The sequence below is a fragment of the Myotis yumanensis genome, unplaced genomic scaffold, assembly GCF_028538775.1.
Source record: "Myotis yumanensis isolate MYYU_CA2020_CCGP unplaced genomic scaffold, mMyoYum1.0.hap1 SCAF_7, whole genome shotgun sequence".
NCBI classification, from domain to species: domain Eukaryota; kingdom Metazoa; phylum Chordata; class Mammalia; order Chiroptera; family Vespertilionidae; genus Myotis; species Myotis yumanensis.
This window is the reverse complement of record NW_027223758.1, coordinates 13,426,684-13,439,903: the sequence shown is the minus strand read 5'-3', so window position 1 is coordinate 13,439,903 and position 13,220 is coordinate 13,426,684. Positions and strand designations below refer to the sequence as shown.

Genomic DNA, 13,220 nt, shown 5'->3' with positions numbered 1-13,220 from the left:
TTATCCCCTAATGCAGTGGTTCTCAACCTTCTGGCCCTTTAAATACAGTTCCTCATGTTGTGACCCAACCATAAAATTATTTTTGTTGCTACATCATAACTGTAATGTTGCTACTGTTATGAATCGTAATGTAAATATCTGATATGCAGGATGGTCTTAGGCGACCCCTGTGAAAGGGTCGTTCGACCGCCAAAGGGGTCGCAACCCACAGGTTGAGAACCGCTGCCCTAGAGCCTCCACAAAGGAGAACGGCCCTGAAGCACTTGGATTTCAGCCAGGTGGCCTGCCCAGGACTTGTGACCTCCAGAACTATAAGATAACAATGTGTTGTTTAAGTTACTAAGTATGTGGTCATTTGTCACCCGAGCCATAGAAAACTAATACATTTTTCTCATTAAACTAACTTTATTATCTGGAAATGAGACGCTGCTATAACAAATACCTAAAATAGGGAAGTAGCTTTGGAATTGGGCTATGGGTAGAAAATAGAAGAATTCTGAGAAGCAGGATGGGAAAAGTCTAGATTTTCTTAAAGACACTGTTAGTAGAAACATGGATGCCAAAGACCCGGCTAGCAAGTGCTCAGAAAGAAGTGAGTGAGGAGCATGGTAGAGAAACAGACATCACAGGAGAGAACACCTCAATTGTCAGTAATAGACTGTGGGCAGAAATACGGACATTGGAGGCACTGCTGGTGGTGGCTCCAAAGGATGTCAGAAATAGGTTGGAAACTGGAGGGAAGCAGGTCCTTGTTAATGGTGGCAGGCGCTTGGTTGGTTTGTTTCCTGCAGGGATGTGAAAAGCAGAGCTTGTAAATGATGAACCAGGACATTCAGCTGAGAACATTTCCAAGCAGACTTGAAGGTGCAGCCTGTTTCTTCTTCCTACTTTCTCCCCCAGAGCAGAACAGCTTAGGGGACAGTGCTAACCAGTTCTTTTTTCCTTTTGCCATTTTCCGTCTAAGGAAAAACAAATTTTGCTCCTAACTTCCTTCTCTTCAGTCATACAGGATTCAGAACTGCCCCTGGCCAGGTAAGATGCCATGTTGTTGGCCTTTACCCCTTTTGCTAGCTGGGAAAGAAGGTGGTCCAGTCCTACCGACCCCGTAGGAAGAGGCTGAAAGAACCCAGACTCCTGGAAGAGGACAGGTAGCCAGGAAGGACAAAAAGCAACCCCTCTCTCCCAGCCTGTCTCCAAACCCCAGGGCCACACAACCTTCTTCTAAGGTGACTGATGCCAATCAAGGGTACAAGATTACAGTGTGTGAACATGCATGTCTGGCACAGATCAGCTATGAACCCACACAACAGCAGGCTAATGCAACCTGAGAGTCCTCGGCAGGAAAGGAGTAAGGACCACGACAAAAGTAACGATACATGACAATAAGGACGTGCCATGCAATGTGCTTTACCTGGGTAACTAGCGGGATTGTGTCTCTCTCCACTTTACAAACAAGAGAAGTGGACAGAGAAGCACGAGGAGCTTGCCCACAGACCACTGTCAGAACTGGAAGAACACGACTGAGTGCCAGGTCTGCTGCTAAGCCATTAGCAACGCAGCCTGTCAAGGACAGGAAGGCAGGGAGAGGATACCCGCACCTGGAGCCCTCAGAGTCAAGGTCTGAAACACGCTCTGCAAAAGTTAGTGGCGATTTGCCTATTCTGAACATTTCATATGATGGGATCAAATGGGGTCATACAATATTCGACCTTCCATGACTGGTTTCTTTCTCTCAGAACGCTACAATGTCCACCCAAGCTGCAGTATATATCAGAACTTCATTCCTTCTTATGACTCAACAATATTCCACCTGCTGATGGACATTCTGGTGGGAAGGGGAAATGGGGTGTAAGATGTTCTTATGGGGTGATGGAAAGGTTTTGAAACTAGAGAGCTGGTGATTGTCCAACACTAAACATCACTGAACTGTACACTCTGAGGGTAACTTTACATTACGTAAATTTCACCTCAATTTTTTTAAAAAGTTAACAGTGATGAAAATGTTCTAAACTTAGATTGCAATGATTATTACAAAACTCTGTGAATGTACTAAAAACCATTAAACAATTTAAATGGGTAGATTTTATGGTATGTGATTATATCTCAGAGAGGTTTAAAAACAACAGCCTAGCCAGTGTGGCTCAGTGGTTGAGCGTCAACCCATGAACCAAGAGGTCCTGGTTCGATTCCTGGTCAGGGTGCATGCCCTGATTGTGAGCTTTACCAATGATTCTCTCTCATCATTAATGTTTCCATCTCTTTCTCTCCTCTCCCTTCCTCTCTGAAATCAATAAAAATATATATATTTTTAAAAGTCAATGACTCAACTATGCAAACTGCCACTACAGAGGCTGGGACAATCTGTAACTCAAGTGATTTTCTCCTTTTTTTTTTTTTTTTAAGTTTTCACCCAAGGATATGTTATTTATTTGAGAGATAGAGAGGAAGGGAGGGAGGAAGGGAGGAAAGGAGAGAGAGAGAGAGAGAGAGAGAGAGAGAGAGAGAGAAAAGGAAGGAAGGAAGGAAGGAAGGAAGGAAGGAAGGAAGGAAGGAAGGAAGAAAGAAAGAAAGAAAGAAAGAAAGAAAGAAAGAAAGAAAGAAAGAAAGAAAGAAAGAGGAAAACATCGATCGGTTGACTCCTGTACACATCTTGACCAATGATCAAACTTGCACTGTGAGTATGTGTCCCGACCAGGAACTGAATCCACAGCCTTTTAGTGTATGGAAAATGCTCCAACCAACTGAGTCACCCAGCCAGGGTTCAAGTGATTTTCTTTAAGTGGCCTAAAGTCTTTCAACACAATGGAAATAACTACTCATAAGTAAAAATTACAGCAAAGACTTTGTGTGGTTCTTTTAAAAGCAGAATCCCTGCCTGGCCAATGGTTGAGCATCGATCTATGAACCAGGAAGTCACAGTTTGATTCTTGGTCAAGGCCAGGTTGCGGGCTGGTTCCCCAGAAGGCAGCCAATCAATGATTCTCTCTCATCGTTGATGTTTCTTTCTCTCTCTCCCTTTCCCTTCCTCTCTCAAATCAATAAAAATATTTTTTTCTAAAAAAAGCAGACTCCCAAAAGAGAGACAAATGGTAAAGATAGGTGCCTGTCAGAGGCGAGTGCTGGCCACATGGCATTCTGGTAGGTTCCCTGTCCGTAAAGGAGGCTGATGTAATCACCCTTCCCCATCCTAGCAGAGGTACAGTCCCTTGGGGGAACTGTTCAATGTCACCATAGGGCTACTTTACCTTTTCCTCGGCTAATATGATTCTACATAAAACAGAATCCTGCTATTTGTCTTAGACTCCTGTAGTTAACTGTCCTTTAACACACTGTAGTTTACATCTTTTTCATCTAAATTTAGTAGTAATCTAATTTAAAGCCTGTGACACCCTGCTTAAATATTTGGTTGCCCCTTCTTCACACAATGGTAAAAGGCTCACTATCTCCAAAAATAAAATAAAAAAGTCAAGCCAGAACTGAAAGCAACAGTGCTTATAATTAGAAAGGCCACCAGAGGTCTGGGACGATGACCTGTGTCCCACATGGCCCATCCTTGCCAGAGATCTAGGTAATACCCTCTTAATGGTGCAACTAACTGGTCGCCACCAACCTTATCTAACTTCCTCCCCAGTGAGAGAAGTCTATCAACACCCCACTGGCTAACCATCTGCTAGCCTCTATTGAAAAGTTCTGGAAAATGGCTGCAGAGTAGCTGGAAGCTTCATCCACTTGCTCCAAACACCGGACCAGACTTGTAGCTAAATTGCAGAGTGTTCATCCAGAAAAAGCAGATGACGTATAGCTGATCTGAAACACTGAAAGCAGGGAACTCAGAGAAAAGGTAGAAGGAGATGAGGAGAGGGTGAGCCAACCTGCACAGGTACACAGCTGGGAAGCAAAAGGGATATTGCAGCAGTGTAGCCTTATCCCCTGGAAGTGTGGGGTCTCAGTCAGAGTGACAAGAGAAGAGGGGGGGAGCCTGTGTAGTGTTGAAAGTGGAAATCAGTGGGGATTCAGTACACCTACGAGACCCAGACCACACCATACCAGGCAAATAATGATTTCTTTGTTACACACCAGCCTGAAATGTTCACTCCAATTGAGGACTACTAGAGCCAGGCAGCAGAGCTTGGGGCCAGCAGAGGGATCTGATTGGTGCACCCAAAAGTAACAATGAGGGGCCCTCTATTCTCTGGAAGAACTTTGGGCAGAGAGCCAGACAGGGGCTAGTCTCTGTGGCTTAGGAAAGAGGATTGGTTTTGCCCAATGAGAAAGCATGGTGACACTCCACCCACCGTGTGCAGAGCTCTTCAGTCTGCCCCATCCTGTGATCCATGGCAAAGGGGAGCAGTGCTGGGCTGGAAATCTGAGCCCATACTGTTCAGTATGACAGTGCAGAGGTCTTGGATATTTGGCCCAGTTGGAGCCTGGCTAGAGGCTTTGCCCAGCACCAGGCTGGCCATGCAAGAGAATGAAGTGCCAAGCAGAGCTGATTTTTTTTTTATCTCCTACTACTTGGTGTGGCAGCAAGGGGGTGCCAGGGAGCCAGAGCTGAGGTATTGAGACTGTGTCAGATGGGCTTCTATCTGGAGATAGACGGACGTGTGCGGCTACGGCTGCATTGTGGGGAAGCAGGTACATCCAATCTCCCCAGGGAGTTCAGCCAGCTCAGCCCTGGAAAGGAGAGGAAACACCCACCACCCCGTCTATAGGTTAAGGGTACTATCCCCAACCTCAGCCTGATTAAACTGCCTCCACAGAGTGCAGTTCTGTGGGAGAAGGGAGAGCAACTCAGAGCAGGGACAGTCAAGGGGCGTAACCTCAAGTAGACCCAGCCCTTGGGCTCCAGAGGCCCCACCTGCCAGAGGGCTTGGGGCTTCGACCTGTAAGCTTCATGTTACCAAAGGCCAGGCAGGGACAGCAACTGACAATAGCTTGCACCAGAGGACCTCCTAGGAGGCCCCAGCCTGGCATAACAAGTGCCCAGCTTCAGGCACCACTAGAGCAAAATCCAGTGACCTCCAAAAATAGCAGATCCAAAGGGCAAACACAGTAGGCATTAAAATCTGCAAAGAGGAACTCCATTTTTGTGGGTGGTGTCTATGTTTGTATATGTGTGTTATTTTTAATTTCCTTTCTTTCCTTAGTTCATATTTTAATTTTTCTTTTCACATCTCTTATTTCTCTCTTTCCTTCTCTTATTGTTTTCTTTTTTATTTTGTTTCCCATTTTTCTTTTCCTATTTTATATTTTATTTTATTCATTATTATTACTTTTTTAAATTTATTACTAGTTCATTTCTTTTTTTTCTTTACTTTTTTATTCTTATTTTTTTCTTTTCTTATCTTCCTTTCTTTGATATGCTATTTTTCGTGGGTTTTTTCCTTCTCTAATTCTTTTGGTCTCTTGTCATTTAGTATTATTTTTGTTCTGTTTGTTTGTCGTTTGTTTCCTTATTCTTTTGTATTGTTTTTGGTGGTGGTTTGTTATTTTCTCATGTTGTTTTTGGGTTAGTCTTGTTTTGTGTTATTTTGTTCTGTCAGCACCTGTATAACAGTTGGCATGATGTGTCAAGGTTAAGCCTCACAGTCAACCAGACCAAGGGCTGAGCACACATGAACGGGACAACAACAATTAATACCTAATTACAACAGGAGGGCCCACGTAACCTGCGCAAGGGACATTTCTAGAGCTCAGAAGACCAAGGAGATTACACCTCTGCATCCCACAAGACACCCAGGATAGAGAACCAAACCACCAAGATTGGGGGCCATAGCTATACAATGCATATAAACAAATCCAAAGAAAAAGCAAAAATGGGGAAACAAAGAAACAGGCCTGAAATGACAGAAGGAATCCCTTGAAAAAGAGCTAAATGAAATGGAGGCAAACAATTCATCAGAAACAGAGTATAAAGTAATGGTTTTAAGAATGCTCAACAGCATGAGGTTCCACAGTATCTGGGACAAAGCAATGCAAGCAGAGGAAACACAGTAGCACTCAACAAGCACTTGGCATATGAGTAAAGCATACATGCTTTAGGCATTAACTTAAAGTCTCCATTCCCAAGCCTTGACCCCAATAACCAAAACAGGGAGTTCGAGGCACAGTGAGTGAGGGGAAGCTGCTCGAACAGGTCAGGCCCACTGCCAGGGGCAGATCCCACAGAACCCTGCAGACCAGAGAAGTACCTGCCAGCACGCATGGTCAATGTCCAAAGGCAGAAAAGAGAGCACTTCCCTAATCCTTTGGCTCAAGGACCTTCACTGCTCATGTCATCTCATGCAACATGTTCTGAGAAACACACTTTCCCCTTGCTTACACTGGTTGGTCACAGTTCTACTCTGGGAAGCAACAAACCCTTGCCCACCTAGACAGCCCTCCCGAGAACTGATATCTGAAGTCACACCATCCTCAGTTCTCTCGTCTCCAAGCAAAGCATCCCCAGTCCTACTGGAGCTCCTCAGATGGTGGGGCTTACAGAGCATTCTCTTTTCTGGTTGTTTCAGAGTTTGTCAATGTCTCCCACAAAATGTGGTGCCCACAACTCAAGGAAAGCTCTAATTTAACCAAAAATGATCACTCCACAAAATGGCTTTAGCTGACAAAACTAAAAAGTAAAGGATTTCACAGAAAAATATGGTTTCCAGCTTCTCTTGAAAAGGTGGCAGATCTGGCCCTACGAAACCCAAAGTTGCAGGGTGGCCGCACAGGGTTTCCAATCTCCAGACAAGCACACACTCTGCTCTCCCCAGCCTCACACTTGCTGCAGACAGTACCACGTCCGGTTGGTACAAAAACCATTGTGACTGATGCTAAGACCAAGGCTTGGAACACAAAAAGCTCTCAGAGAATGGTAGGTACCAGGACTGCAGCTCCCTGGAGGCATCTGAGCCCCTGACTGGTGCAGAGTTCCTTGCAGTGGTTTCTGTACCGATGCTCTAGGCACGCTTATTTTATCCCCAGGTTCATTAACTTTTTGCCAGATCCATCTCACTGGTTCCTGCAAACTCACAGTCAACTTCAATTCTGCCTTTCCTCCAGGTGTGCCCCTTGCCTCTGCACTCCTTCATTATGGTAACTTAAATAAAGGATGCCCCACTTATCCCTATCCATTTCTACTAACAAAACCCATCATACTCCCCTTCCCTGTCTGTGCTGACACATTCAGGAGAGCTGACAATTTCCTTCCCAGGTACAGTTTGGGAAATCAACTTGTTTGCCCCAATCTCTTGAGCCTGAAATTTCCTACAGTCTTTAAGTGCCAGAGAACGATTACAGCAATGCAATTACTGTTGGCTCAACCACAATTTACACAATCCTGTACTTTCACCAGCCAAATATGAAAGGCGTTTTCTAACCCCTTCCGCACACAGGACATCAGAGCCTCGAGTAATGGACTGAAGTCCTGACCCACTGACCCTGTGAGAATAAAAAAACCCGTGATTTTTGTGGGAAACCTGTGAGCTCCACATCTATGTGGGACCAGAACCCCAGGTGTCAAGTGATCTCTGGAAACTGAGAAAGTCAACCAGCAACAAAGTCTGTCTGTTTGAGTGACTGAACCTTAAATTTGTTTATTTTTCACATTCCTTTATACTAGGGCTCCTAGACTGTAAATGTCTTCATATTAGCATTGAAAATAACAAAGAAGTTAAAAGAGCCCCTTGACAACACTTATCGACACAGGGGAAGGGCTGAGAAGAAAACTCGAGATTCCTAAATCCTCATGGCTTCATGACTTTATGACAGCCCTATCTGTTTCTCCACACTGCCTCTCTCACTCTTCAGTCATTTTTTTAAAAAAAATATGCTTTTATTGATTTGAGAGAGAGAGAAAGGGAGAGGATTAGAGAGATAGAAACATCAATGAGAAAGAAATATCAATCGCTGCCTCCTGAACGCTCCCTACTGGGGATTGAGCCTGCAACCCGGGCATGTACCCTGATCAGGAATCAAACCAGTGACCTCTTGGTGCATGGGTCGACGCTCAACCACTTAGCCCCACGGGCCAAGCTCACTCTTCAGTCTTAAAAAGGAAAAAGGAAAATTGACCAAGTAGAGATATGTAATTAGTTTTAAAACCATTTAGGAAAAGCCATTGAGCCCTAGCTGGTTTGGCTCAGTGGATAGAGCATCAGCCAGAGGACTGAAGGGTCCTGGGTTCGATTCCAATCAAGGGCACATGCCCAGGTTGTGGGCTTGATCCTCAGTGGGAGGCATGCAGGAGGCAAGCAATCAATGATTCTCTCTCATCATTGATGTTTTCATCTCTCTCTCCCTCTCCCTTCCTCTCTGAAATCAATAAAAATATATTCTAAAAAAAGAAGAAGAAAAAGCTATAAGAAATAGCTATTAAATCTTCAGTGTATTCACTCTTGAGTCCTAAACAGTTATTTTTGGACATAAGGCAGCTATTCTCTCTTCCCAGACAAAAATATGTTTCAAAAGGGACGGAATATGTTTCAAAAGGGAAGGAATATTTTCAGTGTTACAATCATTCTAACAATAAAGTTTCTGAAGCACCTGGGGAAATTGATGCCAAATAATGCTAATTATAAGCTTGCAATGGTATTTTAAGTGCTTAGCAATGGTATTTTAAAGTGCTATGTTCCACACTGAATAAATGGATTTAATGACTGTATTCCTCATCATAGTTCAAACACAGAATATGCTTATCAATCATTGCCCAGTTGCCAATTCTACCCTTCTTCATTCATTTTCATTTCTTTTGACTCTAATACTCTGTAACTTCGTGTAAACCACTTCACTCACACAGACCTCAATGACCTCGTCAGTGAAAGAGCTAACATCACTTTTCATGCCAAGAATCAGGAGTTAGCCAAGGTATTGCTAGATGTCCCATCCACTAAAATCTATTGTCCTGCTTCTGTTAATTGAATAATGTATCTTCCAAGCTTTCTTTATCCTGTTTAGCACATATAAAGTTTATTTTATAGCTGTCACATTTCTACTTCCTTCAGATCCCTTTACTTCACCCATTATACTCAATGCCTTTTTTGTCTTGTGATGAATAGTCAACTTTTAAGGTAATCAAGAAGACAATTAGATGAGCTATTTAAAAATGACCACAAAAGAAACGAAAACAGAGAATCACATGACAAAATAATTTTTAAAAAACAACTATAGTATCCTATATAATAAAAGGGCAATATGCAAATTGACCGAACAGTGGAACGACTGGTCGCTATGATGTACACTGACCACCAGGGGGCAGATGCTCAATACAGGAGCTGCCCCCTGGTGGTCAGTGCACTCTTACAGGGGCAGTGCCACTCAGCCACAAGCCTGGCTGATGGCTGGTGAGTGCAGTGGCTCCTAAACTGATAAAGGGCACAGGCCGGGCTAAGCCCCCCCACCACCCTCAAGTGCACGAATGTCATGCACCAGGCCTCTAGTTATGATAATAAATGTAGAAAGGAAGATGGCTGACAAAAACTCACTATGAAAGAGACCATTACAGGTATATATGGTTTCCCAGTCCTTGCATGAACATTCTAAAAGGCTCCTCGGTCATCAGCAGAGGATGGCTTCACTATGTCCACAGCCAGTATGGTGACCACCGTGTCCTGGTCTGCCAAGGTTAGCACTGAAAGTCCTGCGTCCTTGGAAGTCTCTGAGTCCGGGGAAAACCAGGATGGTTAGTGAACCTACGGTCAGAACTGTTATATCCCCCGCCTTCCACTGAGCCCAGAAGTCAGATATCACCAGAAAGTCTTCTCATCGAATCGCCTTTCTAGAGCCCAAGCAGTCCCCTCTGCTATTGCGCTCCTTCCAAGGTGTTCCTCTTATCCTCATCAGTGAGTAAATTCAGTCTGTCCCGGCCAAACCTGTCCCTCGTTCAGTATATACCACACCCCTTGGCACACACCAATAAATATCTCCATTATTTCTCTCGACCTACAAGTCAATCCGTTCCACGACTTTCAGCTTGGTCTATCTAGAGCCGCTTGAATACAAAATATTCAAAGCTGTGAGACTCGGGACACAAAATTAAAAAAAAAAAAACACATAAGTTTATTTTATATTAAAATAGATAGATGTCTGAGGATCATGCTTCTGTTGGTGGTTAACAAAACACAGCATGCTTAAATTCTAGAAGGTTGAGAGAAGAAGCAAAGGCCAAAAATCTGATATTTCTTCCATCGGGCATCAACCGCTACCGTTTCCTATGCTTTTCCGTCCGTATCGGGGAAAATCTGCACAGCTGAATTCTCACAAAATAATTGCCGATCCAAGTCACTTCTGAGCTCTGCCCTCTCCGGAAAGCCTCGGTGAGGACGGGTCGCCAGCGAGGAGGGCCCGGTGCAGAGGACAGCCCGCGCGAGCTGGACCTCCGGGGGCGACAGGACGTCTTCTCGGGACCCCCCTGCGGGACGGTGCGAGCGCGGGGCCGGGAGGACGCAGGGCAGGGGCCGGGCGGCTCTCCCCGGGGACCGGGTGAGCCAACGGGAAGGACAGCGCGCGGAGGAAGGGGAGCGAGGGGAAGGCGAGGACACCACCGCTCTGGAAGCGGGGACGGGCGGGGCAGGTGCGGTGCGTGGCGGCCTCGAACCCGGAGCCTGGGACACCGCAGTGACAGAGCGCAGAGGGGGCCCAAAGCCTCCAGGACCCGGCAGGGGCATCCGCTTGGACGGAGCCTGTTTCCTCCCCGAAAGGCGAGTGTTGCCACAGGGACTACCCGACACGGGCGCGTGCCGCGCGTTGGCACCGCGTTTACCCGGCTGCTGTCACGGCCATCCTCACGCTTGGGGGCCGGGCCTACCTGCCATCCTGGGCCTCCGGGGTCTGGCTGTCGTCCGTGACGACCGGCGGCCGCGGGGGCCGGCGCTGCCGGAGCCCAGCCGCCTCGCTCATTTTGGAACTGTCACCGCCGCCTGACCGCCGGCACAGAAACGGAAAAACGCCAGAACTCGGGCTCCGAGCGCGGCCGCGCCCCGCCCCTTCCTGGTCCGCCCCGCCCCTTCCTGGCCCGCGCGCCTCAGCTACTCACTCTGACCCCGCCCCTTCCTGCCTCCTGGCTGTCACTCAGTGGGCCTTCCAGGCGCTTTCCAGCGGCCGGGGTGCTGGTTCCCCGCCTCCCGGGGTGGGGGGGCGGCCTTCAGTCCTTGTCCTTGGGCTTCGGGAGCCCAAACGCGCTCCGCCTGGTGCAGCCCCTGCGCTGCCTGCTTTCATTTCATTTCATTTCATTTTATTTCATTTCTGATGGTGAATGACAACAATTGTTATGCACATGGGCAGTGAGGTGTTGGTGGTTTGTGTTGGTAAAGAGGCTAGTGCAGCTTATTGGGTTCCTACAGGCAGCGTAAAAAGTAAGTTCATATTCTTGGAGATGTTAGAGGCACCTCTCACAGACATCTGGGCCACTGGGAGAGGGCTGTCCCCAATCTCAATTCTTGTCTTCTCACATAAATGAATTTAAATGAGAAAGCTCCAGATGATTGCGCTGTGATAGAGCCAGTTTTATTAAAGCAAGCAAGTTTATTACAGAAGCAAGCAATTCTAGACCTCGGGCTTCTAAAGCGCAGGTGGGCTCCCAGCTCATCTGAAGAGCGAGTTGGGTGGGGGTCCGAAGCGTTATATACCTTCCTGTCTACAGGTTTCAGAATGCCTCGGCTGAATATTTTGTTACACATTAATTCTCACGGTCCCGTTTTACTTTGTTACAGCCTTCCCAGAATTCATGGGAAGCACCTGGCAATTTTATCTTGCCATATCTTGAGACTGCTGGCTTTTCTGCTTGCAGAGGTTCTCAACCTTTCTAATGCCGCGACCCTTTAATACAGTTCCTCATGTTGTGATGACCCCCAATTTCATTGTTACAAATTGAACATAATTAAAGCATAGCGATGAATCACAAAAACAATATGTAATTATATATGTGTTTTCCGATGATCTTAGGCAACCCCTGTGAAAAGGTCATTCGACCCCCAAAAGGGTCGTGACCCACAGGTTGAGAACCACTGGCTTAGGGAATAAAACTGCCCTTATTTCTTTCATCTTTCCCCCTCCTTTTCTGCATTCTCTGGGTAGGGAGGCTTTTAACCATTAGCTCTCAAGTGTCCTTGGTTTGGGGAAGATAATGGCTTGTTATTTACAAGCCAGCTGCAAATTGCCCACACTGGTTGGCCTTGTTTTAACTTTCCTGTCTCGCTTTCCCTATTCTTCTTGCCCTGAGATTTCCCTAGCTTTTCACTGCCCTGTAACAGAGATACAGCAGGGCAACAACCCTCCCTTTGTCTGAACAGATCTGGTTAAGGGGAAAATAGGCTGGAAATTGTCCATATGGTTAAAGCCAGATGTTGAGCGTTAAAATCTTTTTGTGATGATTACAACAGACATTTGATAAAGGTTATGAAAGTGATAAGAAAATAATTCTAAATTAAATGACAGCAGGAGAGTGAAAGAGACAGAACTGCTAGTCTGTTAATGGATGCTGACCAGTTAGCAAAACACTTCTCACATTCCTGTTTTGCCTGTTGGAATTGCAGATTAATTTCCAGGTGGATATTTCCACAGGTTATTTTATCCAGGCACCAATGTCAACATAAGAAACGTTCAAATGTATAGAGATTTTTATGAGTTTATTTGAGCCAAACTGAGGATAATTGCTGGGAAGCAAAAACTCAACAGATTGAGAAAATGCTCCAGAAAAAAATGGTAGTTTTGCACCTTATTTTATACATTACAATCAAAAGAAAAGATGTAAGTGGGTTACATGAAATCCATTGGTGATGGATTAGGGAGAATGGGTGGGAGGACCTCTGGGATTGGATAAAAAGTAAAATGATAGGCACATACTTCTTTTACATAGGTGAGTACAGGATAGATAACAGTCAACTGTTAGCATGATAACCATACAATGAGGGGATTTCTGGTCTCCACTCTGCAGGTTCAATGCCTGTGCTTTGAGGGGTCCAGCAAAAGGAAAATTACTTTGTTATTTCGAAGGCATATTTATCAGGTATGTTATCCTAGATACAAAAACACAATAGGCAGGCTTAGTTAAGGTGAGGATTGACCTTTGTTAGGGAAAAATATTGCCTTAGGTCAAGACTACCACCATGAACCTCTTTAAGTTAAAAAGTTTTCGTTTCAGCCCTAATTGGTTTGGCTCAGTGAATAGAGCATTAGCCTGCAAACTAAAGGGTCCCAGGTTCAATTCCAGTCAAGGGCATGTACTTTGGTTGCAGGGTGTG

At 45.5% G+C, this 13,220-nt stretch overlaps 1 protein-coding gene across 1 annotated transcript in view; it reads right to left on the bottom strand.

Moving 5' to 3' along the window:
• APMAP (adipocyte plasma membrane associated protein) overlaps positions 1-10,948 on the bottom strand; it is a 37,075-nt gene extending 26,127 nt beyond the window's left edge. Inside the window, exon 1 of the mRNA XM_070419805.1 lies at positions 10,787-10,948. Coding sequence (XP_070275906.1) covers positions 10,787-10,878 — 92 coding nt within the window. The 5' untranslated portion in view covers positions 10,879-10,948. The remainder of the gene's footprint in view (positions 1-10,786) is intronic.
• Between the last annotated feature and the right edge of the window lie 2,272 nt (positions 10,949-13,220).